This window comes from Bidens hawaiensis, unplaced genomic scaffold (assembly GCF_021521415.1).
Source record: "Bidens hawaiensis isolate Kalapana, Puna unplaced genomic scaffold, B.hawaiensis_p1.1 tig00067088_1, whole genome shotgun sequence".
In the NCBI taxonomy this organism is placed as follows: domain Eukaryota; kingdom Viridiplantae; phylum Streptophyta; class Magnoliopsida; order Asterales; family Asteraceae; genus Bidens; species Bidens hawaiensis.
The window spans coordinates 9,099-36,619 of NW_027501886.1; the positions used below are offsets into that span (position 1 = coordinate 9,099).

At 33.9% G+C, this 27,521-nt stretch overlaps 1 protein-coding gene across 1 annotated transcript; it reads right to left on the minus strand.

The window, feature by feature from the left end:
- Positions 1-19,806: 19,806 nt before the first annotated feature.
- Positions 19,807-21,552, minus strand: LOC143604844 (uncharacterized). Its single transcript, XM_077081200.1, has 2 exons — positions 20,130-21,552; positions 19,807-20,049 (listed from the first exon to the last, which is right to left on the minus strand). Exons 1-2 carry the CDS (start codon positions 21,471-21,473, stop codon positions 19,807-19,809), a joined length of 1,587 nt encoding a protein of 528 aa, XP_076937315.1. The 5' UTR covers positions 21,474-21,552.
- Between the last annotated feature and the right edge of the window lie 5,969 nt (positions 21,553-27,521).

Here is a 27,521-nt window from a genome sequence, read left to right on the forward strand (position 1 = left end):
AATTATATTTTAACGCCTTAACCATCGAACTAATTCCCGTAACCTTCACCGGAAAATCGGCCATAAGCAATTAACACTGATTAATGAATTTCATCGCAATTACTAGTATAAATAGGACCCACACACCAAGCTAAACTTGCTCATCCTCTCAAATCTCACTGATATATCCTCTTTAACCCCGTAATCCTTCCTCCAAGCTCGGAGCTTCGGCCAACTTCGTTCACCCCTTTCCCGGCATCATTCGAGGTAATTAAAACATGGTTTTGAATCATTTTAATCCACTAATCAAAAACCCTAACTTAATTTTAACAAACATGGATTGGATTAATCAATTGGATTTCTAGGGTTTGCAGAATTATGGATGAACCTGTATTATTATATACAATAATCCACGGTGCCTGCCACGTAAGATGTTTTTGACAACTCAGATTGACACGTAAGCAAAAACATAACGGAGTTAGTGCTCCGTCAGTCGCGGACTGGTGGAAGAAACAAATATTAAAGTTGGGACCGTTGTCAACCAAAATGAAAGTTGGGACCAGCGCAAGCAAAAATGAAAAAGTTGGGACCAATAAAAACCAATTTTCCAATTAATATTAGTACTAAATGATTTAAGTTTTTAGTGGCAATCATGTGTTATTAGTAAGAAAAGTTAATTAAATAAATTTTAAGCATTATATACAAGGAAAGTTTTTAAAGATTTATGTCGCACTTTTTTGATTAAAATTAGAGATAGAGTCAATTTTCTAATATTGAATGAAGAGGGAAACTTGTTAGAGATTAATGAAAATTTACTATCTAATTTTCCTTTTTTCATTTTATGTAAATATTATTGTATTCATCGTTGTAATAAATATTCATATTCATTCATCTAATACCAAATTAGTATAAGTATTTTACACTGTTTTGATCTTTTGTTAATATAGTTTACCCAACCTGTGTATACACGGGTAGTTAACCTAGTACAGTATATGCTAATATGCATACAACAAAACATTTGGGATAAACTGTTAACATTTAGAGCGTGCGCGTTGTGGTTCACGTTAACGCGAATTTGGTCAATCTCAGTTACGTTCATTACGATACCGGAACTAAAACAAAAAGGCCGGTAAAACCCGAGCGTTGTCGGTCCCGGGCGTTATGGCGGTGAGTCGACGCGAATTCGGTCGGTATCGGTTGTGTTCGTTACGTTATTGGAACAAAACAAAAAGGTCGGTAAAACATGAGTGTTGCATAGTGAGTTGGTAAAATCTGAGTGTTGTCGATCTCGGGCATTGTGATGGTGAGTCAATGCGAATTTAATCAGTTTCAACTACGTTTGTTACGGTATCGAAACAAAAAAAAACATAATATTGGCATGGCCCAATACCGAACCGCCAAGCAGGTTGCCTAGCGGCACCAAAATTCTGTTTTATACATATTAGATAATGTATTACACCCGTATTCGATTGACAAGCTTTTGAGGTATTTAATGAGGTTACAAATTTTAGATTGTGGGATGAGGACTTGAAGCCTTCATCTGGAAATGAATGAAGGCCAAATGATGGGCTTGTGAATGAGATCTCAATCATCTCATCATGGGGATGTGAGTGGAGTTCTAATTATGGGCATATTTCTCACAATGGAATGTTTCTTTTTAACTATTTGGTTTTTCATATAAGTTTTGTGATATCTAACTTTTTATTGAGGGTCGTCCATGTAATTGTTTTAAAGGAACTAAAATTTAAATTATATAGACATGGAATAGTAATTTGATAAAGGAATTAAAATGTGTAAAGGAAATGGAATTTATAATGTATTTAGCTGACAAGACATTCATGTGTCGTTTATAAATTCTTTAAGATGTTTGAGTGTTTTGGTGGCATTGTTGTTGGTAACGACAGTGGTGGTGACTGGTGGCAACGCTAATGGTGGGGGAAGCAACGAAGATGGAGTTGGTAGTAACGACATCAGCGATGGTGTGTGACTGAGAGATCTTAGTTGCTTTGTTAAGTTTCTTACTTGAATTCTTTCAATACTTGTAATAGCTTATTTGAGGAATCAGTTTTAACTCTCTTCATTCTCCAACAAAGCATCTTGCCCTTGAATTCAAATACAAATGGATTATGAAAGCCAAACATGTAATTAATAAAATTCATATTCCAACTTTATTGAATTTCAAATGAAGCAAATGTCATTTTAAAATCATAATTTCTTTTTATTGTGAACTACTTATGGATTAATGTAGGGATGAGTTTGGTCCCGATACCATTTGCTTATTCCTACATTGATGAGTGGTTGAATGCTCGGAAATAGAGTACTCTAAGGGTAGCCCAAAAGAAAAAAAAGGAAGGGGGGGGGGGGTACTCTTTTCAGCTTCAACTAATGCTCAAAAGCCGAGGTCCTACAAATGAGACTGATCTAACTAGTGTACTTTTGTATGGAATAGTTGATATCTTGAGCTTCATTATAATTTTACAAAACAACAGATTTGGTGATGAATAGTATCTTATATAGTACGGAATGGTTGATATTATGTTACTTATTAAGCATTTGCTTTTTTTTTTTAATCCAATAATATCGAATCTCCTTTTATATAGGTGCCGCCCATATTTCAGAGTGCACTCATAAGTCAGGAATCGAACCTGAGACCAAGGAAAACCTCATGAACACCCGCCTAAATTGGTGATGGCATCCTATTTAGTATTTGGGGATGAACATCGGCTATTTGATGAAAACAATGTACGATACTGTTTATGAAATTGGTATGTACAAGTAACGGCTATAAATAAAGTTACTCTATTTTCTTCAATGGATGGATGGAAAAAGGTAATATATATTTTTAAAGATGAGTCTCGAATAATGGAGAAAGCAAATTGCAAGTATGATTAAGAGGGTCCTTTTGGCATTATCTGAATTTATGGTAGGCTCCTTTGCTAATAATCACTGGCATCGCATGCATTTCTCCTCTTTTACCAGACAACCAAACCCAATGTGTCACTAGAATCATGAATTTAAAATGTGGCCCCTTATATTGATGCGCTACTCCCATGTATTTTCATTTCGGTAGAAACCATTATGTTCGGTTGCTATTACTTTACTAATAAAAATATTACAAGGCAGTGTCGGCTGAGCGCAGGAAGCCTATTGGGCCACGTCACATGCCTAGAAAATACCACCTCACTGACAAAATTTAACTTTTGTTTTAAACATTGTTAAGTAGATTTTTTTTATAGTTTTCATGAGTCAAGTGAGTCATCCAATGATCTCATTCGTATATATTATTCAAAATTGTTGAAATTTACAAACATTTCAATTTAGTTGCAAATAAGCTTTAAAAATTCTAATGAAGTTATTTTATTCTAATATAGTTGTGTTTATTTTTTGCATGTTGAATTAGGCTTAGATCAATTTGAACTAAAGATAAGTTGGGCTAAAGTTGAGAGGAGTCTCGATCTAATGCTTGCTAGAGTTGGTGATGAGCTTGAAAGCTAGTGTTGTGCTCGCTGGCTAGATTTAGATTCCTTATGTTGATCTAATTAATCTCATGATGTGATCTATTCAAAGGAAAAGAGAGAAGAGATACACCAAAAGTATCTCTTATCTCTCGTATTATCTCTCGATTGTTTCCATTTGATCTAGGGCTTCATCAAGCAAATCCTTCTTCTCTAGTTATCTCATTCAATTGTATACGTTTGATGGTGAATTCATTGTGTTAGAGATTGAATTTTGTTCATGTACAAGCACGCTAATAAATAAACATTTAAACTCAAACTCAAATACAAATACACACTCATAAACATATACAAGAAAAATAAGCATGGACATCTACAGTTTACTGTAAAAAGAAAAAATGGATTTTGATAATCTAAACTTTCTATTTTATTTCCAAAAAAATCTTTTATACGATTGGTCATAATAATGTTCCTTTGTCACACCATTTTATCTACCTGTCATACTCATACTCACCCACTAAACATGTTATCGAAAACTTGCTTACAACTCTTCATTATGTTTGAATCAATTAAAAAAGAAGCATTAAATGAGCTATGTTCGGGTTGACCAATATTTATGTATGTGTGAATTAATTAGGGTTAAAATCTTTGACGCAAATAATAACATGGGTCATATTCGGGTTGCACATGTCAACCCGCTAACCCGACACTATTAACACTCCTATTTTTGAGTCATATTGAAGCGTTAATGTTATTTTGTATATATTCACTACTACCACTACATATCATGAAAAATACCTACAAGGACAAGCAAATACAAAACCTACAAGTGAGTCATAAGCATTTACATAAAAATACACGTGTATATATCTATAATATATATAAACGAAACCCCTAAAATCCAATGTGTCGGATTATTTGATTTTTAGATACAGACCTTTCATTGATTTAACCCAACATCATGGGTATGGGTCTTACCAAAACCAGATAGCTCTTAAACGGGTTATAACATCTCATTAAATTAAAAATTAATGTTACAAATTATTTGAAATGAAAATCCTACAAAATAGGGATATGTTAAAATTTAATATCCAATTTAAAAAGAAAAAGATATTATTTATAATTAATAAAAAATTTTATAGTAAAAAACATAAGTGGGTTGTGACATTTGAGCCAAAACAAGGTACACCTCAGTACGTATTTATCGATTAAGCAAATAAACGCTTTTTACGTAACGAACGAACGATTAACCGAATGGGTCGGGTTATGACCCAGATATCTCGGGGGGCCATCTATAAGTGATATACGTTTAATATAAGCTAAAATATTAGTTTTATGGCCTTAGTTCCATAGCAAACAAGTTAAACGAAAACATGCTCGTTTAACTACCCGCTATAGATTTAAACGCGAAAGATAGTTACAAACTAAGCATTGTATCATCCGTTAAGCCGAAAAAGACTTACCAAACACTTATTTGAAATGTTTTAAGTGATCCGTGAAAATATTTTTGATTTTTACAAACACATAGTATGTTTTTATAAATTTACACAAAACTAGCCGAAAAACACTCGTTTTCACACTGTTTGACGCACCCGATATAAATTTCGCGCCAAAACCGAACCCGAAACAAATTTGAAATTGGGCCTTTAGTTCTGGGCTTGAAGAATCAGATTTGGTCCAAAAAAATGAGCCCAAGGTGGGGGGGGGGGGGGGGCATTATGGTCTGAACGCAAGAAAGAAACCCCCCCTCCCCTAGGGTTTCCTTGTTTTTATATTTAATGTATAGATATTTTGTGAACATCAAAAGTTGTGAACCAAGTCTGGAAACTTTCTTTCTCTCGGCCATACTTCAAGAAACAAAGGTATTAGGATTAATTTGATCATTTTAACTAGATTTAATCATATTTAATATCATATAAACATGGTTTAATTGCCAAAAATCATTCCTAATCATGTAAAAATTCTAAAAATGGTCCATAAACATGTTTTAATCATACACATGGTAAGGAACGTGGTTTGATAGTTTTTTTGTCCATAAACACGGATTAGAGGGTTTAAACGGAATTTTTACGGTTCAAAAGTTCGGTTTTATACCCTAACCGAAACCCTAAGTTAAGGGGCTGTTTTGTTGATGAAACTTGCTTGGTTTGTGATATAGAACTTGTATCTAGCCTTCAAATAATCACAAGAGCTTGAAACCTTGATTAGAAAGGCAAAAACGAGCCAAACCCGCTAAGGTAATGCCGAATCACTCGTTTACGGGCTGTTTAGGTTAAGGTTTTGATGTGCATATTTTATGATCTTGAAATATTTCAGGGACATCAGGGACCATATCATTGAGTCCCTGTTCAAATTTGGTAATTTTTCGACCATCCGAGAATATTTGGCGAATTTATTACCGAATTGGGACGTTTAATTGGGAAAAATAGTTAAAATGCTTGAAAAATTATGAAATTTGGTTGGGAATTCAGAATTGGTATATTTTGATCATACATGAAATTTGGGATCATTTGGAAAAGTCTAAGGGTGTTTTGTGCATATGCGTTCGTATGGATTTTTATAACCGAATTTGGGCCGAAAAGAATATTGAACAAGCTTTTTAGATCCTGAAATTGACACAAATGCTTTTGGGATATAATTTGAACATCCAGGAATTTTTGTGGAATTTTTGGAAATCGTTTGGGATAAACGGACAATTTTCAGGCTAAATATAGCTGATAAAATGAATTTTTATAAATTAATAAACCAATAAATAATTCCAGAAATATTTTTATAAAAATCTATATATTTTATTTGATAAGTGGCTAACTTTTCATAATTTAATGATTAACCGTTAATTAATTATTCTAATTTGAAGATTAAACAAACTCAATTCTGATAAAAACCTGCAAGTTCGTGATTAACGAATCTGCGGGAATATCAAAACACCAAGAGTGATCAAAAATCATATTTTTGGATTAATTAAGTAAAAACGAACCTTTTTATGAGAAACCTGGACAATCTGGATAGATTGTGCGCGTTTCTTCTCAAATCAAACTGAATAAACGAAAACAGGCCCCGTACCTAATTCGAGACCCCAATGTATGATCTTTCTTTATAACTTAATCACTTTATTGACCAACACATTTACCCAAGCTTATTTCCCCACAACTGTTTTCTGAACGCATAAACGAGCAACATGGCCCAGCTGGGAAAACGGGGAAACTGAGCCAAGTTCGGTTTTAAGTATTAGACATTGAACAACATCACAACCTAAGCCTATTGACACTTTCTGGGCGTTCTAGCTATACCCAGATTAGCCATACATTCCAGTTTAGTATTGAGATTATAATAATATTAAAATATTAATATTATTATAATATTGATTATAAGAACTAGTGATAGCAAATCGAACAAACCGCGAGCTGACACAGTGCCGATTATCTACTAAACAGTGAGTTTCATGACCCCACTTCTGAACTGTTTTACGAACTTTTGTGGTGAAAAGTATGTTTGATTACGTATACATATCTGAAACTTGTAATGATGTAAATTATCTAAGTGTTAACACACGAAAGTCCCCACGATCATAGTGATTACCTTCGAGCCGGTGGCTTGTGAATAGTTCTATTGGTTTGACAAACGCAAACGGAATCGGCCTGGTTGTCGTGTCACATAGCGCCGTTTGCACATGACCATATTTATACAAACAGGCTATGTAGTGTTAGACATAGCTATCGTTGCATGTTGTGGGCGGAAGGGGAGCCACAATGGTTGATTGAGCGTGGGAAATGGATACACGCAGGACATACAGTAAGGCTTCACTGTAGCTTAGAATAATTACATCATTTACATATATACATATTTATATCATAATTACAAGTGTTAACTTGTGAATATTCATAACTGTTTTCTTGAAACTCGTGAAACTCACCGACTCCAGTAGTTGACCCATTTTTAAACTGCTTTTCAGGATTACCAAAATTAGAGTAAAGTGATTTCGTGCTATCTATCGTGGAACGTGCTTGATGCTATGTGAATAGACGCAAGGTTATTAGTATGAATAAAATAGTTTAACGAACATATTTTGTCGTAACACCTAGTTTGTAAACAAAGATGGACCAATGTAAATTAGTTTGTAATGTTTCTTTATAAACAATGTTGTTGATACAAGAGGTGTCTGTTACATTCATGTTTTACGCTTCCGCATTGTGCTAGTCGGGGTGTGACAGAAGTTGGTATCAGAGCCATTGGTTATAAAGGATTAGGTTATCCCTTAGGATACCTAAAATATAACCGTAGGCTCGATTAACTCTGGTAAAATAATTAAATAATAAATTAATATTATATATTGATGGATGCCGGGATGAACTTGTAGGGCAAATGAGTTATTGTGGTCCGGAACATAATAACAGACTTCCTTATACGAGGGAATTCAGGGAAAAGTCACGAGATGTGCAGTTAGGTAAAAATGGCAACATATGTGGATAAAAAGTAATACTGAGTACGTATTCATATATACGTAACACTCATACGTGCTTATCTGAGTCAAGATGACGAATACATGTACGTACGATACTGTTGATAATGGTAAATTTTATTATGAATCTTATATTCATTTATATTCAATATTAAATTCTAATTATAACTAAAATTAAAATCTTAATAAAAACTAATATTATATTTTAAATATAATTAATATTAAATTTGGCCTAATTAATTAACCTTCCCGACAATAGTTAACACTAGCAATAGATATTATTATTATAACTAACCTTTGTGCAGAGGCATGATAAGGAATAACGACTACGTACCGGAAGAAGAACCGGTAATATCTGTTGAGAAGAAGGATCCAGAGGAGGACCCAGAAGAGGATCCGAAGGAAGATCCGGAGGAGGATGAGGAAGAGATTGAAGAGGAAGTGATTTGAAGAGAGCTACCCAGAAATGTGACTGACCTGTCCGGCTACAGATGTGATAGTTATCCACCCAGGTCACCATACAAAGGTCAGAATGAAGTTACTAGTCAGCATCGTTCACCTGTTAGAGTAGTCAAATCACCTACTCCACCTGTCCACCAATCTCCGACTACATCAGCCGCTGCACGAGTCCGGCAGACTGCTCGTATTAGGGTAACCCCGATTGACCCTACCTCAGTTCCATTTAGATTTACCTACCATCGGGGAGAGCCTTCGCGTCCTAGGACTGGTACTTCATCTTCCCGTTCATTGAGTATATCTACCTCTCACACTGACCTCCCAAACATATAAAATAACTCTTGGATGGCTGCCCTGACCGACCGTGTGATAGACCACTCGATAGCCATAGCTAACATTAACTAGGGGAGGAGAGACGTGACTCAGTGCTTATTGATATTGCAGCAGATAGTGCTGAACCTGCAGCAATCAGATGCTTATCATCGATGGTGTTTGGATACGATGGCAGTCCGTCTGTGGAAATGTTACTGGGTGATCACGGTGTTGTTTTTATGTTTATGGTTAGTCCATCGTTTGTATGGATAGATGTAGGATGTTACGAATCAATATACGTGATCTTTTGACACTCCATGTATGTATATCGTAGTAGTACGTTATGCTGACATGGAGTATGATATTGTGTATTATTGCAAGCACTGACCTTTACAGCGTTAAGTCTAACAGTCACTTAGTGACAGATTTTGATATATACATACAAGCACTGGCCTTTATCAGGCTAAGTCTATGTATCTTTTGTTATCAATGTATAGAGCAGTTTGTGGAATACCAGTGTGTTGTCTGATTTACTTGTACAACATTTATTGTGATTATTGTTACAATGTGTTATGTACTGGAATTAGTATTAATTGGCTTATATGTGATTATCATTATAGAATGGCCCCAAAGAAAGAAACCCCTATGACTGAAGCGGAAATAGCCGAGATGATTGCTCGGCAAATGCAAGCAGCAATCCCACTTATTGTAACACAAGTAACTGCTGGTCTAAATGCCAATATACAAACAAACCAACAACCAAACCGAACCCTAACAATAACAATAACAATCCTAATCCCCCTCGTAGAGAATACTCAATTAAGAACTTAATGGCCTGTAAACCGATTGACTTTAAAGGCACCAAAGGGCCAAACGGGTTGATTAAATGGATCGAGAAGACTGAATCTGTTCTCAATATTAGCAATTGTCCGCCCGAGAGTATTGTTAAGTATGTTTCCTATACTTTTACGGATCACGCTTTGATGTGGTGGAACACCACAGTTCAGATAAAAGGTCAAGATGCAGTTAATCACATGACATGGGCTGAACTCAAAACATTAATGCTAGAACATTTTTGCCCAAAGAATGAAATACAAAGGTTGGAACATGAGCTATGGAGTTTAGAGATGAAAGGAGCGGATCACTTGGGATACACGAACCGCTTCAATGAATTGGCTCGCTTAGTACCTTGGTTAGTAACTCCTGAAGACAAACGAATTGAACGTTATGTTTGGTGTTTAGCCCCAGAAGTGAGGAGTTTGGTGAACTCCGTGGGTCACAAATCGTTTGAGAATGCCGTGACTCATAACTGTTTTTTTGAAACTCGTGAAACTCACCGACTCCAGTAGTTGACCCATTTTTAAATTGCTTTTCAGGATTACCAAAGTTGGAGTAAAGTGATTTCGTGCTATCTATCGTGGAACGTGCTTGATGCTATGTGAATAGACGCAAGGTTATTAGTATGAATAAAATAGTTTAACGAACATATTTTGTTGTAACACCTAGTTTGTAAACAAAGATGGACCAATGTAATATAATGTAAATTAGTTTGTAATGTTTCTTTATAAACAATGTTGTTGATACCAGAGGTGTCTGTTACATTCCCGTTTTATGCTTCCGCATTGTGCTAGTCACGGTGTGACAGAAGTTGGTATCAGAGCCATTGGTTATAAAGGATTAGGTTATCCCTTAGGATACCTAAAATATAACCGTAGGCTCGATTAACAAACCCAAACCCAAACGGAATCGGCCTGGTTGCCATGTCGCATAGCGCCGTTTGCACATGACCATATTTATACAAACAGGCTATGTAGTGTTTGACATAGCTACCGGGGCATGTTGTAGGCGGAAGGGGAGCCACAGTGGTTGATTGAGCGTGGGAAATGGATGCACGCAGCACATACAATCAAGGCTTCACTGTAGCTTAGCATAATTACGTCATTTACATACATACATATTTATATCATAATTACAAGTGTTAACTTGTGAATATTCATAACTGTTTTCTTGAAACTCGTGAAACACACCGACTCCAGTAGTTGACCTATTTTTAAACTGCTTTTCAGGATTACCAAAGTTGGAGTAAAGTGATTTCGTGCTATCTATCGTGGAACGTGCTTGATGCTATGTGAATAGACGCAACGAACATATTTTGTTGTAACACCAAGTTTGTAAACAAAGATAGACCAATGTAATATAATGTAAATTAGTTTGTAATGTTTCTTTATAAACAATGTTGTTGATACCAGAGGTGTTTGTTACATTCCCGTTTTACGCTTCCGCATTGTGCTAGTCGGGGTGTGACATGGGTCATGGGTCATTAAATCCAGATAGCTTTTAAACGGGTTATAACATATCATTTATTAATGAAACCCTTTCATTATCAAACCCTAAGTATATTATTAACTTTCTTACAATAAAGAAAATTAAAATTCAAAAAATAAATATTAAAAAACGAAAAATGTAAAATGACAATTTTCTCAAGCCATCAGATTGCTTTATTTGTAAACGAATGTTTCTCACGCATTTGACCCGAATTCATGGGTAAATGTCTCACCAAACCCAGATAGCTCTTAAACAACTTATAACATCTCATTATATTAAAAATTAATCTCATAAAATATTTGATATGAAAATCCTATAAAATAGGTATATAATAAAAATTAATATCCTATTTTATTTAAAAAGAAGATATTATTTATAATTAATAAATAATTTTATAATAAAGAAAATAAACGGGTAATGGGTATCACCAAACCCAGATAGTTTTTAAACCGGATTATAATATATCATTTATTTGTGAAACCATGTTATCATCAAACCTCAAGTATATTAATTATTAACTTTATTACAACAAATAAATTAAAATCCAAATATACATATATAAATATTAAAAACGAATAATGTAAACACCCCCCGTAATACGGGGGATAAAATCTAGTATAATATATATAAATGAAATCTTTAAAAGCTCTCTTGTTTTTCACTAAATTCTCTAATGCCACCAGATTACTTTATTTGTAAATGGAGACTTCTCATGCATTTGACATGAATTTATGGGTATGGGTCTCACCAAACCCAGATAGCTCTTAACCGGGTTATAACATCTCATTAAATTAAAAATTAGTCTCACCAAATATTTGATGTGAAAATTCTAAAAATTAATATTTGATTTCTTTTAAAAAGATATTATTTATAATTAAGAACAATTTTATACTAAAAAATAAGCAGGTCTCGGGTCTCACCAAACCCAGATAACTTTTAAACCGGGTTATAACATCTCATTTATTCGTGAAACTCTTTTATCATCAAACCCTAAGTATATTATTAAATTCCGTAAAATAAATAAAATTATAATTCAAAAAGATATATAAACATTATAAACGAATAATGTAAAATAACCCCCGTAATACGGGGGATAAATTAAATTAAAAATTAATCTTACCAAATATTTGATATGAAAATTACATAAAATAGCGATATACTAAAAGTTAATATTCGAATTTAAAAAAAATATTATTTATAATTAAAAACAATTTTATAGTAAAAGAAAATAAACGGGTCATAGACTCATGGGTTACTAAATCTAGATAGCTTTTAAACGGGTTATAATATATAATTTATTTGTTAAACCCTTTAATCATCAAACCCTAAGGGCGCGCTGGTTTCACAGAATTCGTGGGAATTCAAAAGAATTGGAATTAAAATCCCATGATATGGCGTGTTCGTTTCGTTGGAATTGGAATCTTAATTTCCTTTTGATGCGTTCGGTTGTTAAGGAATTGGAATTCAATTCCTTCAAATTCCTTTAAATGATGGGATTCTAAATCCTTCCAAAATGTGGAGAATTTCAATTGAATTAGTTGGAATATTTTCTCGATTTTTTTTACGAGAACAACGGCGGAAACATTTTAGTTTTTTTACTTTTTTTGTTTTCGATTTATATTTTAAGTTATAATTTTTTTATTATTATGTTTGAATATTTTTTTGAGGGGTTTTTGATCTTAATAGAAACCCCTAAAAAGATCATTAAAAAATCATAACACAAAATATAAATAAAAAATAAAAAATCTAAAAAAACTAAAATGTTTCCGCCGTTATTCTTGTTAAAAAAAAAGCCACTGGATTCCAATTCATTTGTCAAACGAACACACCAAGAATGGAATTGGATTTCAATTCCTTCAAATTCCAATTCCTATTGGAATGTTCATATTCCAAATCCTATTCCCTCCAATTCCAAATCCTATGCAAATTCCAATTCCAATTCCATTCCATTCCGTGAAACGAACGCGCCCTAAGTGTATTAATAACTTTCTTACAATAAAGAAAATTAAAATTCAAAAATTAATATTAAAAAACGAAAAATGCGAAACAACCCCCGTAATACAAGGGATAAAACCTAGTATATATATATAGGACTAGGATCATGTGAGAATTTTTGAGAATTGAGAACTGTGAGAACCATTTTGGACCACAAAAAACCCAAAAATAATAAAATTCATAAAACAAAAAAACACAAAAATAAAAAAACTAAAAAAATCGAAGTTCTTATTTATCATACCGGTTTCTAAAAGAAACCTAAAATAAAAAAATTCTCGGTTTAGCTAAATTTTATATATATATGTGTGTGTGTGTGTGTGTACACGCATGTTTTTTTCCTATACATATATGTATAATTTAAGGTAAATGATAATATACATATGTGTACATTACGTAACTAGAGATTAAATGAAAGTATACATATGTGTATAGGTATAGTACGAATTAAAAAGAAAAAAATTCGTTTTTTTCTATTATACATATATGTATAATATGTACAGACATGTTTTTTCCTACACACATATGTATAATTTAAGATAAATGATAATGTGCATATGTGTACATTACGTAACTAGAGATTAAATGAAAATATACATATGTGTATAGGTATAATACAAGTTAAAAAGAAAAAAAAATTTGGTTTTTTTTAATGAAACCGGAATGAAGTATAAGAATTTTGGTTTTTTACTTTTTTAAAATTTTCGTTTTTTTTTTGTTTTATAATGTTTTAAATATTTTTTTAAAGGTTTTTTTTAGTGGTCCAAAATGGTTATCAAAGTTCTCAATTTGTCAATAGTTCTCTTAGAATCCTTACCCTATCTATCTATAATATATATAAACGAAAACCCAAAAATCTTATGTGTCGCGATATGGTCGCTCCCCCCTTTTATGGAAGCCACCAGATTTCTTGATATTTAAATGGAGGCCTCTCATTGATTTAACCCAAATTCATGGGTATGGGTCTTACCAAAACCAGATAGCTCTTAAACAGGTTATAACATCTCATTAAATTAAAAATTAATCTTACCAATTATTTGATATGAAAATTCTATAAAATAGACATATACTAAAATTTAATATCCAATTTAAAAAGAAAACGATATTATTTATAATTAATAAACAATTTTATAGTAAAAAACATAAGCCGGTCATGGGTCACCAAATCCAGATAGCTTTTAAACGGATTATAACATGTCATTTATTTATGAAAGCCTTTGATCATCAAACCCTAAGTATATTATTAACTTTTTTACAATAAAGAAAATTAAAATCCAAAAAATAAATATTAAAAAACGAAAAACGTAAAACAACCATTCTCACAAGTCATCAGATTAATTTATTTGTAAATGAAGGTTTCTCACGCATTTGACCCAAATTCACGGGTAAGGGTCTCACCAACCCCAGATAGCTCTTAAACGGGTTATAACATCTCATTATATTAAAAAATAATCTCGTCAAATATTTGATATGAAAATCCTATAAAATAGGATTATACTAAAAATTAATATCCTCTTTTATTTTAAAAAAAGATATTATTTATAATTAAGAAACAATTTTATAATAAAGAAAATAAACGGGTAATGGGTATCACAAAACTCATATAGCTTTTAAACCGGATTATAACATATCATTTATTTGTGAAACCATTTCATCATCAAACATCAAGTATATTAATTATTAACTTTCTTACAATAAATAAAATTAAAATCCAAATATACATATATAAATATAAAACGAATAATGTGAAACAACCCCCGTAATACAGGGGATAGAATCTAGTAATATATATAAACCAAAACCCTAAAATCCTATGTGTCGCGATGTGATCGCTCCCCCTTATAAGGAAGCCACCAGATTGCTTAATTTTTAAATGAAGGCCTCTCATTGATTTAACCCAAATTCATAGGTATGGGTCTTACCAAAACCCAATAGCTCTTAAACGGGTTATAACATCTCATTAAATTAAAAATTAATCTTACCAATTATTTGATGTGAAAATCATATAAAATAGGGATATACTAAAATTTAATATCCAATTTAAAAAGAAAAAAATATTATTTATAATTAATAAACGATTTTATTGTAAAAAACCTAAGCGGGTCACGGGTCACCAAATCCAGATAGCTTTTAAACGGGTTATAACATATCATTTATTTATGAAACTCTTTCATCATCAAACCCTAAGTATATTATTAACTTTCTTACAATAAAGAAAATTAAATCCCAAAAATAAATATTAAAAAATGAAAAATGTAAAACAACCATTTTCTCAAGCCATCAGATTGCTTTATTTGTAAATGAAGGCATCTCACGCATTTGACCCGAATTCACGGGTAAAGGTCTCACCAAACCCAGATAGCTCTTCAACGGGTTATAAAATCTCATTATATTAAAAATTAATCTCATAAAATATTTGATATGAAAATCCTATAAAACAGGGATATATTAAAAATTAATATCCTATTTTATTTAAAAGAAGATATTATTTATAATTAAGAAATAATTTTATAATAAAGAAAATAAACGGGTAATGAGTATCACCAAACCCAGATAGCTTTTAAACCGGATTATAGCATACCATCTATTTGTGAAACCATTTTATCATCAAACCTCAAGTATATTAATTATTAACTTTCTTACAATAAATAAAATTAAAATCCAAATAGACATATATAAATATTGAAAACAAATAATGTAAAACACTCCCCGTAATACGGGGGATAAAATCTAGTATATATCTATAATATATATAAACGAAAACTCAAAAATCAAGCGTGTCGCGATGTGGTCGCTCCCCCTTTTATGGAAGCCACCAATTTCTTGATTTTTAAATGGAGGTCTCTCATTGATTTAACCCAAATTAATGGGTATGGATCTTACCAAAACCAGATAGCTCTTAAACGGGTTATAACATCTCATTAAATTAAAAATTAATCTTACCAATTATTTGACATGAAAATCCTACAAAATAGGAATATACTAAAATTTAATATCCAACTTAAAAAGAAAAATATATTATTTATAATTAAAAAATAATTTTATAATAGAAAACATAAGCGGGTCATGGGTCACCAAATCTATATAGCATTTAAACGGGTTATAACATATCATTTATTTATGAAACCGTTTCATCATCAAACCTAAGTATATTATTAACTTTCTTACAATAAAGAAAATTAAAATCCAAAAAATAAATATTAAAAAACAAAAAATGTAAAACAACCATTCTCTCAAGCCATCGGATTACTTTATTTGTAAATGAAGGCTTCTCACGCATTTGACCCGAATTCACGGGTAAAGGTCTCACCAAACCCAGATAGCTCTTTAACGGGTTATAACAACTCATTATATTAAAAAATAATCTCATCAAATATTTGATATAAAAATCATATAAAATAGGAATATACTAAAAATTAATATCCTATTTTATTTAAAAAAAAGATATTATTTATAATTAAGAAACAATTTTATAATAAATAAAATAAACGGATAATGGGTATCACCAAACCCGGATAGCTTTTAAACCAGAATATAACATATCATTTATTTGTGAAACTATTTCATCATCAAACCTCAAGTATATTAATTATTAACTTTCTTACAATAAATAAAATTAAAATCCAAATATGCATATATAAATATTAAAAACGAATAATGTAAAACAACCCCCGTAATACGGGGGATAAAATCTAATATATATATATAAACAATTTAGCACTTTACAAGATAAAAATTTGTGATTGTAAGATACAAATTATTACACTATTATTGGATGAACTTGCTATTTTCTTTGAATTGGTCCATACAACATTACTAACATCCCTAACGAAAATTTTTGTGTTCATTACTGGCACTACATAACATGAAAAGTATCTGCAAGGACACAAAAGCAAGCATAACACATATACATAGGCAGTCATGAACACATACGTACGTATAATACGCGTGGATGAATGCGAGCGTTAGGAACATCCAAATTGATTTAAAATCAACATTGGCTATAGAAGTGATCATAAAACCGTAAAAAATACGAAAAAACATGCAATCATAAACTCATTCATGATTCTCTCACTTTGTGTTGTAGTTTTATAATGATAATTAAATTAAACAGTTCTTTGATTTGAATATATAATTATATACTCATGTGATTTTTCTTTTTTGAGTTTGGGAACAACTTTACGATCTTTCCTTAAATAAGAAAGTTTTTTCTTTTAATTAAGAGAAAATTACTGTTTGCGTCTCTGTGGTTTTAAGACGGAGGTACAATGAGTCCCCGAAAATTTTTTTAAACTGGTTGAGTCCCTGTGGTTTAAAAAATGAATCATTTGAGTCCCTGCCGTTACTTAACTTTCAGGGTAAACTTTCATTTTACTGAAACCACAGGGACTCAAATTGTTTGTTTCTGAAACCACAGAGACACAACCAGTTCAAAATTTTTTTCGAAGACTCATTGTGCCTCCGCCCTAAAACCACAGGGACGCAAACAGTAATTTTCTCTTTAATTAATATAAATCCACCCTAATGCATGGGTGAACTACCCTTAATGCCTGGTTGAACTTTTATGAGATGGGATGCCATCCACTCGTACTAATTTTGATGCTTTAAGCCTCAAAAAGGAAAACCATCACTGTTGGCGTAGTAAAAGAGGACCGTGTGTGTCCCCGGTCACCGTCGTTTTTTTGCCTCGTAGCGTAAGTTTTAGCGATTTTGTCCGAAGTTTTTTTTAAGCATTGAGCCTGGTCACCCCTCGATAACCTCGATCACCTCTACAACTTAGCTCAAGCTTCACCATTACTCTTGAGTCAAGTTTCAAAGTGTAAGCCTATGCCGTTGGACCAAATGACAAGTGCTATTATAGAAAGTAATCACGTGATCCGTTTTACGGAAAAGGTAGCGGCGGAAGAAAAGCCCATGTGAAGGTCGATGATTCCTTTCATCAAAGTCAACATCAGGGGCCCAACTCTATCTCCATGTTTTTATAATATTTGTTGATAATTTTGTTTTTGTTACTTTTATAAATAAATAAAATAAGTGACACTGAAGCCAATGCATGCAAGACTAGAGGAATTTTGATCACCGATTTTTGTCGAATGAGAGTACATTAGATCTCTTATAGCAAGTAAGGTTTACAAATTTTAAGTTACATGGTCTTCGGAATAAACTTCAAAAGATACAACATGGAATTTTAGAGATTTTACCATGAAATTTAAGGTGGGTGATTAAATTATATTGTAGAAAGGATCGGAGTCCAGTAATGTGACATTATGTATGCTGTGGAGAAGTTAAATGAAGACTTAGAGAATGATATTCGTGTAGTGAGTTCCCAACTCTTTAGATGTAATGAGTGATGATAAACATTAATATGAAAATAAAGTTATACTACTTGATGAGGTAAAGGTAACCCATCCTGCGATCAGCCTAATGATCAGAAACATGCCTGACCCTCATATTTTGGCTCAATCGAAGTTGCCAGATAACCTTAGGCCCATTCCTCTTGCTTCAGCTCGGAACTTGACGCTGCAACGGGAGCAGTCACGCCCAAGGGCAGTATTGTCTAAAGATGTCATAACAGAGAAAGAACTCGGACCTTATCGTTTTTGCTATATAGAAGACAAGGGGAATTGGAAGGAGGCACATCACACATTGAATACTTGAAATACTAACTCTTGTATACTCTCCAATCATAAGCCCTCATAACTTCATCCATAAGATAAGAAGATCGATCACCCTCAAGAACATGACGTCTTTAGAAGACTTAAGACCCTTCTGATCCAGGCTTCTACACTACTATTATGAACTTGGCATTAGACAAGTTGTTACCAAAATTCAAAGATGCTTTTTAAGGTTCCAAATGCCTTACCATGATGTTGTAAAATGTGCACGCGACCTTAACATAGTATTGAAAGATAAAATTGTCACTCTTAATATGAGTCATATATCCATACTCGTCCCTTATATGCTGTGCTTGTCTAGAAAAAAGATGAAAGCTAGAGACTTTGCATTGATTATAGAACAGTTAAGGACCGGTTTCCTATACCTTGAGTATTGTTAGATTTTCCTTAATTTGATTCTCGTGGACAAGAATCCTTAAAAAAGGGGGAGCCTTGCTACATTAAATATTAGTTTAGTCACAGTAGTCAAATTGTTATAGAGTAGGCTGGTCTTTTGTACATGTGAGATGCTATGAACAAACCATTAATCAATTGAGGTAACTAGCTATTATATGTGAATTAATATGTTGTAATGTTGCAAACTTCAATAATTTTTGGGTTAATTAACTTTCCCAAAAGTTACCAATTTATAAAACCTAATAAGTCCAAACTGTAAAACCTGACCGTAGTAACATGGCTTTGGCCTTAATTTAGCGAAATTAAAAACATTAAAGACCCATGCTTTAACTGAGCACCCCTAGCAAGCCCAGATAATACAGTAAAACTATATATGTATCTGAAGTGTTTCGAATAAGTCATATTTCCTGCTATCTTTTTGCCCGTTGTGTTTACCAATATATATCCCATGATTACCCCTTTATGTATACACTAAGTCAACCAAGAATCATAACTTAGTGGCTTTAATTCCTTTAACAAACCAATAAACTAACAAATAATCCAAATAAATAAAACTCACAAACTAAAGAACAAAGATTGCTAACTCTGATATTCATATATCTATCCAAACAATTTTATTACAAGAAAACATGCAAAGCTGCAACTAAAGATGCCAAGACAAGCTTAAGTTCCAACCTCACACTAGATTTCAAGCATATAATCACATAATCAATAATGTTGGATATCCAATAACGGTAGACCTTGCATAATTACATAATCATAAAGCCACCTTACACGCCATGTTTCTCTTGATACGCGGAATTGGAGTATAAACTAAGGGAACCGCCTCTCGAGTATGTATTCTAAGTTCTGTATGCTGAGTCAGCTTTCGGGATTCCACATATGAAATACAGATTGAAAACGCTTGTAGAGGTGACAATGATGAGTTGTACTCAATTGAACATATACCTTCCTTCAATGAAGAGAGGCTGAATATTGGTCTTTTGCTCTCAGCCTCTCCCTGTTTAATTAATTATGTAAAAAATAAGTATATTCACAAGCATATTAAATAAAACTTAATAATTAATTAAAAGTTCATACCTTAAAGAAAAGGTCAAACTGGCCTGATCTTGATCCACTAGACTGCACCTGCTTAGAAAGGGTTCTTAACCTGCAACCGACATCCCAACCTCCACAATCACATGTCCCACCGGACCGCCACCGGTCAACCAACGGTGAAGGCAGACCTTTACTCACTACACCATGACTTCCGCCAGGTAGGATAACCGTTGTGTCAAAGCTTTCTCGGTTAATATCACCATTCATGTTTCTTGAAAACTTCACAACAACAGCTTCCAATTCTTCTAGTGGCTGCACATTTGCATTCACAGAAAATAAAACGAACTCCCGAGTATCAAAACGAGAATTTGAAACCTTCATTTGAGCTGTTATGTTAGGTACATAGTTGTGATCTTTACTTTTGTTACCATGAGATAACCAACTTATATTCTTTTTCTTTACTTCATGAACCGTAAAAAACGTGTAAAGCGAGTTTTTGTTATTATCTTTCACCGTGGCTGCAAGTATTTCCATGTTGTTTTCAACTGCAAAGGTGAATAAAAGACGGTCATTTTTAACCGTCATCTGAAAAAGAGCTTGCTTTCTTGATGATGATGCTGATGAAACATCATCAACTCTAATTTCCTTAGTGAAATCAAGTTTCACTCGGGCTTTTGTTCTAGAATCTTGATGACATGTTTCCTTTGATGGGAATATTGGGTCTAACAACCTCCTTAACGGGCTCGAATGGGCCCGTTTGCTATCTTTATTTGGCGTTTGAGAAACCGAAGAATCAGGTCTCTCTGTACCATATTTAAGGCTAAAGCTAAACCGGCGAAGAGGCGATATACTTCTAGGTTTTAACTCACTTTTGCAAGTCGTTTTTGATATTATGCACGAATTCGGATGATTGCTATTATTAACAGACTCATCTTGGATCTTTAACTTCCCCTTCACACCTGACTGTTTTGGGAAATCATCAGAATAATGAAGCTTTTTAACTGCTTTTGAACATGATTTGATGTGTGGAGTTAAATCTTCTTTAGATGAAGCTTTACTAGATCTAGGAGATGATTCATCAGCTGAAAACAACGAAGAAGAGCATGTGCTAGACGGTGAATACTTGTTGCTTTTACCAAAACCGTGTATATGAGGTCGAGTTTGCCATTTCTCTAAACGGGCCCAATCCATGACACCAAAACTTAAACCTCGATCTTGAACCGGTTTTTCCCGTTCAAGATAACTTGGGCCATGTTTCATGTGCTTGACTATTTCTTCAATCTCCATAGTTTTTTGCTTCTGGTCAAAGTTTGTAACTTTGGTACGAAATCTTTCCAGTTCGAATTTATCTCGCAATGTGGCTCGGCTTGATGAAGGATCACCCATGTTTTAGTGTTCTTTCAACAAAACTTCACATGCAAAATAATGGAAATTGTGCTACATCCTTGAAAGATTCTTCCCTGATAATATTTGAAATCAGAAACATTAAGCAAACTCAACTTCTTTTCATACAAATTATAAAACATATAAAAAAGGAACAAAACAAGAAAAGTATGATCCTTTTAACAATTTTTGAAGCTAAAATTACCAATTCACACATAGTGTTCAACAGACAAAAAAAGCTTCAATAAGCTGCATCATAGGTCATCCCAAGATGCTGAATTGCATATCAAAGACAAGCTACACAAGGACAATTACAAGAAAGGAACTGAAAATGAGAATCTGGTGGTCCTAATGAATCAATAATTGGATATGGGTGTACAAGATAAGATGATATTATTACTGCATCTCAAGAAACCTATAAACAAGATTCCTTGATGATGAAAAAGAAGGATGCACAACAATTCAAAACAAGATTTTGAATACTGAACCTTGGATTAAGACAGGGGAAATAGAAACAAAAAAGCAGGAAAAGTAATTGAGTTGAGTAAAAAATGAAGGAGATTTGACGCTTTGTGCACATGCTTGCTTCAGTGTTATGTCATCATAAAATATTCTCTGAATGAATTAGACTCATACCCATGTAGTGATTCAACTTCAAAAGCCATAAAAAAGTGTTACTTTGACCATAAAACCTGCAAACAAAAAGGATCTTCTTTCTAAAGCTTGTGGTGATAATAAAAATGGTAAGATTCTCAGTTAATAAGTTTCTTTCAGAACCATCAGAAAACATAAAGAGCAGTTCACTCAACCCAACACCGTCTAAGTCTAAAATGACTAGACTAAAGAAAAGAATAAATCAGCAACTTGTATAGATACTCATTGAAGCATTTGGTCGAACACTTACCATGCAATGCGTCGGTGGGCATAAAGAAAACCCCGGGAAAAAAGTGTTCCTTTTCTCCAAAATAACGGAGAGAAAAAGTGGTGTTTGTGTGTGAAAAGAAAATGGTTAGAGAATATTATTGTATGGGTCAAAGTGTTTTGGGGTGAAAGTCAGTTGTTGTGTAGATGGGTGTCAGAAAGATTGAGGGGCCGTTTTTGATCGGACGGCTGACGGAGGAGGAGATATTCGCGGGTGAATCATGTGAAACCAGAAAAGATTGGATGGGTGATTCATGTGGGACCTACTCATGACTAATGCTAACACGTCTGTTTGTATTTCAAACTGTTATCACAGGATATCATATGTTACTATTCTAATAAATAGATTATATTATACGACACTTGTCAATCTTTTTTTAACTCTCTTAATTTTTAACCCATTTTCATAAAATGGTATATCTTTTTTAGTTAACCCGCTCCAATAATGTTATCTAGATCCATTTTTGTTGTTCTTACATTATTTTCATTCAATACCAAATGCTAACCCTAATTCCCAGAACCTCCGTTCATTCTTTTCATTCAACACCAAAGACTACAACCCTATTCCCGGAACCGTTCATCTCTTCCACCGCCATCGATACATGTGGTTTCCAATTCGCCGCCGCCATCGCTACAACCCTAATTCCCGGAACCGTTCATCTCTTCCATTGCCATCGCCATCGATGCATGTGGTTTCCAATTTGCCGTCTCCATCGTCAACTACGATACCGCGTCCCCTTCGTCATCGCCACCGCCGCACGTTTGGATTATCTCAAAAGCCTAAATCTTTATGCACTTTCAACGTAACTTTTCAAATTATTTTGACCAAAACTTGACTTAGTTATTTCTTGTCGGGACAATCTAAATTAGGAAGAATTTGTTTATTTTGTTCAGCTTTACAGATGGAGTTTATAAAAAATTGTCACTCTTAACCGATCTCAAATTCTTAGATCTTTGTGGTGCTCAGGTATATAATTGATTTCCATACGAGCTTAGCTTATGATTTTTCTTGGAAATTAATTTTTTATTTTTACTTTTTAATGACAGAATCTATCTGATGAATGACTTTTTCTCTATAGGCAAATGCAAAAATATCCGTACTCTCAATTTAACATGGTAAATCTTTGTTTTTATTCAATAACACAATATGAACTATTACATACTCTGTTTCTGTTTTTTCCCCTAATTTTGCATTAATATTTTTTAAAGGTATGTGCGTGTCACTGATGCGGGTGTTATAGCCATAGCCCAAGGTTGCACTAATCTTGAATTTCTTAGGGTTGGTTTGTACTTGAAAGAACCCATGTTCTCACATGGACAGCTATACGTCGCCTTGTCAAGAGTTACAAGCAGGTTTGCGCTCAAGATTCTGATTCTTGATAAACAAGGTAATCTGACCAATACAACCACAAATGTAGTGTACAAGGAAATTTTTTCTTATTTGTAAACTCATTGCGTAAAGTTTTGCTTTGTAATTCCTGTCATTTTAATGAAAGTTGTAATTGTATTAATAATATATGATAATTTTGTTACTGATTGCATTTTATTTAACGTTTAAATATTGTAATTTTCATTAATTCCCCGTGTAATACACGAGTCTCAAACTAGTTAAATTTTAAACTAATCTACAAAAACCTTTACTTCTTCTCAATGGCTCTTGTTTCAAAACGTCACTCATCACCTACTTTTCCCTTTATTTAATCCATATCAATTTATATCTTTTATAGCTAATTATTTTATTTTTTATATATTAAACAAATTAAATAATAAAATAAAACAAATAAAAAAGCAATTGCTAAAAAAACACACTTTAATAAAATAATTAATTAAATGGAGTATTTGTTTGTGTGATATGTATATATGTGAAAGCATGTGTATATATATTATGCTTAAAAAAGTTATTTTAATGCAGCAGCCGGTAGTTTGCTTAAAATGAAATTTGATACTATTAAAAAAAGTCGTACATTTGGTGTGATATATTTAACTGGTAAGGCTGAGGGGTGTGGGGGGCGCGAGAGGGGGCGCGAGTGGGGGCGCCATCCAATAATATTGTGACGTGTGGCAGAGAGAGAAGCTTGATAAGATGGGTGTTGGTAGTGGTGATAGCGCCCCGGGGCATGGTGTGGAGGGGCGCGAGAGGGGGCGCGAGCGGTTTATTTTTTTATTTTTTTATAAATGTATTAAAAAAACGTATTATTAAAAAAACAATAAATTATTTAAAAAAACACACATTTTTTTGAAAATTCATAATAAAAAAAACATACTAAAAATTAAACAAACAATAATATTTAATAATAACACTAATCTAATACAAGATCATCTGGTCTCCTCGCCCACAAATGTTCAACCAACTCATGTCGAAGCTCCCCGTGTATCTCACGGCTCTTGATATTTGCTATGTTATGAAGTTTTTGTTGATCACTGATTGTGGACGGTTGTGGCGGAATGTCACCTTGGTAGTTTTGGCATATAGCTTTGCCCTCGTCTTCTAACGTCATGTTGTGTAGGATAAGACACGTGTAGACGACGTCCATTATCCTCTCCCGAGTCCAATAACGTATCGGGTTCGCCAGAACATAATATTGTTTTTTTATAGCTCCAAAAGCTCTTTCGATATCTTTTCTAGCAGACTCTTGCTTCTTCGTAAAATACTTCCGTTTGTCGGCGATTGGATCTGTAAAAGCTTGAACTAACACAGCCCATTCGTTGTAAATACCATCGACCAGATAGTACCCGTACTTGAAGAGTTCTCCATTTGCAACAAAAGATTGAGGTGGTTCAACCCCGTCGATAAGGTCGTTGATCAAATGTGACTGATCGATAACATTAAGGTCGTTATTTGACCCAGCAACACCAAAAAAAGCATGCCAGAACCAAAGATCCTGTGACACCGCCGCCTCAAGTATGAGGGTCGGCCCTTCATGATCACCACGGTGGAACTGACCTCGCCAGGCCGTTGGACACATAGCCCATCCAACATGCGTACAATCGATGCTACCTAGCATCCCAGGAAAACCATGTTTTTCTGCGTGCACCTCATATATGCGTTGGATGTCATACGTTGTAGGTTTACGCAGATATCTCCGAGCGTAAGTCGATATGACTCCTACGTACAATATATATTAGAAAATGTAATAAATATTTAGTAAAAAGTAAAATTAATGTTTTTTACCTTGGCAGAAAAAATGAAGGGATTCACGTGCAACCCTTTTCGACATCTGTAAATACTCATCCAAAGCGTCCGACGAGATGCCGTACGCTAATTGACGGATAGCAGCCGTGCATTTTTGAAGAGGTGTAAAACCGGGAAGACCCCTAGCATCCTCCCTTTGTTGAAAAAAGGGATACCGTGCCTCTAAATCACTCGCTATACGCGTGAACAATTGCCTGCTCATTCGAAAACGAGTTCGAAAATCCGACTCCGCGTATACCGGTTGAGGGCTAAAATAATGCCTCATCAAAGTTTCGTTAGCACCCGATCGATCACGATCACGAGGTGGTGCTCTAACCCTCGGGAGTCGGGGTTGATGGGCTTGATTTTGCAAGAGATTGACCACGGCTGCGGTCAAAACTCCCCCTACTTGAAGAAGCAAATCATCCTCTTCTGAGGAGTCGGAATCAGACGAGTACGACGACATTATTTTTAAAGGTTTCGAAGATAGGGTGATTTTGGGTTTTGTGTGTGGTATGTGATATTGGTTTTGGTTGTAGTATGTGAGAATGGTTGGAGTTTGATATGTGAGAATGGTTGGTGTTTGATATGTATTGTGATATATATAGATGATTTTATTAAAAAAAAAAATATTTTTTTATTAATTATTTAAGCCTCCCAACGGCTCTTTCCTTTTCCCACAGCCCATAACGAGCGCTACCTCCCTTGCGCCTGCCTCGTTTTCCGCTCTCGCGCCCCTCTCGCGCCCCACTCGCGCCCCGGTGGTGTGGCTCTCGCGCCCCGGGGCGCTATCGAACGCCTTCTCGCGCCCCTCCTAGCGCTCCGCACCCCTCGGCCTAATAAGGTTTGCAAGTAAAGTTTGCGTATTTATCAAAAATCACGTCTAACACTCGTTTTTTCTCATCGACAACCATTTTCTATTGCAATTTTCTATTAATGTTTGATAGTATTTATTATATTTAATATAAAATTAGTGCGAGTGGGGTCTATATCAAGTGTTTGTGGTGGTTCTTGTTCACAAACTTTTAGAAGAAAATGGTACCACTCCAATGAAAGGAATGGTTTGTATGAGGTGTTCGTAATTACAAACCAATGCCACATAGGAGATGCTCTTATTAGGGATTGGTTAGGGGTTTGGGTGAGAAAAAAGTATTGCCATGTAGGCGACATATAAACACACTTTTCTCTCACTTAGATTATGCGTAGTCAAAATGTCTCACCATTAGGCATTTTGTGTCATAGCGTCCAGTCAGCTTTTCCACATTTTGTAAAAATGGAGTGCAATCATAACTCTCCTCATAAGTATGCAGCAATCATTACTTAATCATTTTTTTTTCTTTTTTGCTTTTCTAATTTTTTAATTAAAACTAACCAAATAATATTTCATTAAATAAATAAATACACATTAGACGAAAAAAAAAAACTACCTAGCTCCCTCTTCCTTGCCTTCAGTAGCACCACTGTCGCCGCCGTCCTCTTCTTCATCATCGAACTCGTCTTCGTCTTCATCGTAGCCCTCGTTCTCGACTTCATTTTCACCTGGAAGCCGCCGAAACATCCAAGCATATTGGACCAAATCCACTGTAAGAGAGTTATGTATTTCTTTTGAACGCATAAAATACGCATTTTCTAGTCTCTGTTCCAAATTTTCTGGTGTTGGTGGTGGATCATCGTCCGGTATATAAATTGGATATATTGCTTGTAACACCCCGTAACCGCAGCGGAAACGTAAACGGGATGCAACAGACACCTCTGATATCAACCACATTGTTTATAAAGAAAACTGAATACATTAATATACTTCAAATTACATTATCTCGTATTTCATTACCGTCTAGGTGATACACACATCATACAATACGATACATAATTCTATTTATTATAATGTATCCTAACATCCCGCACGCAAATCTTACACACATCAAGCACTTAGCACGTAAGCAATCACTTCATCTTAA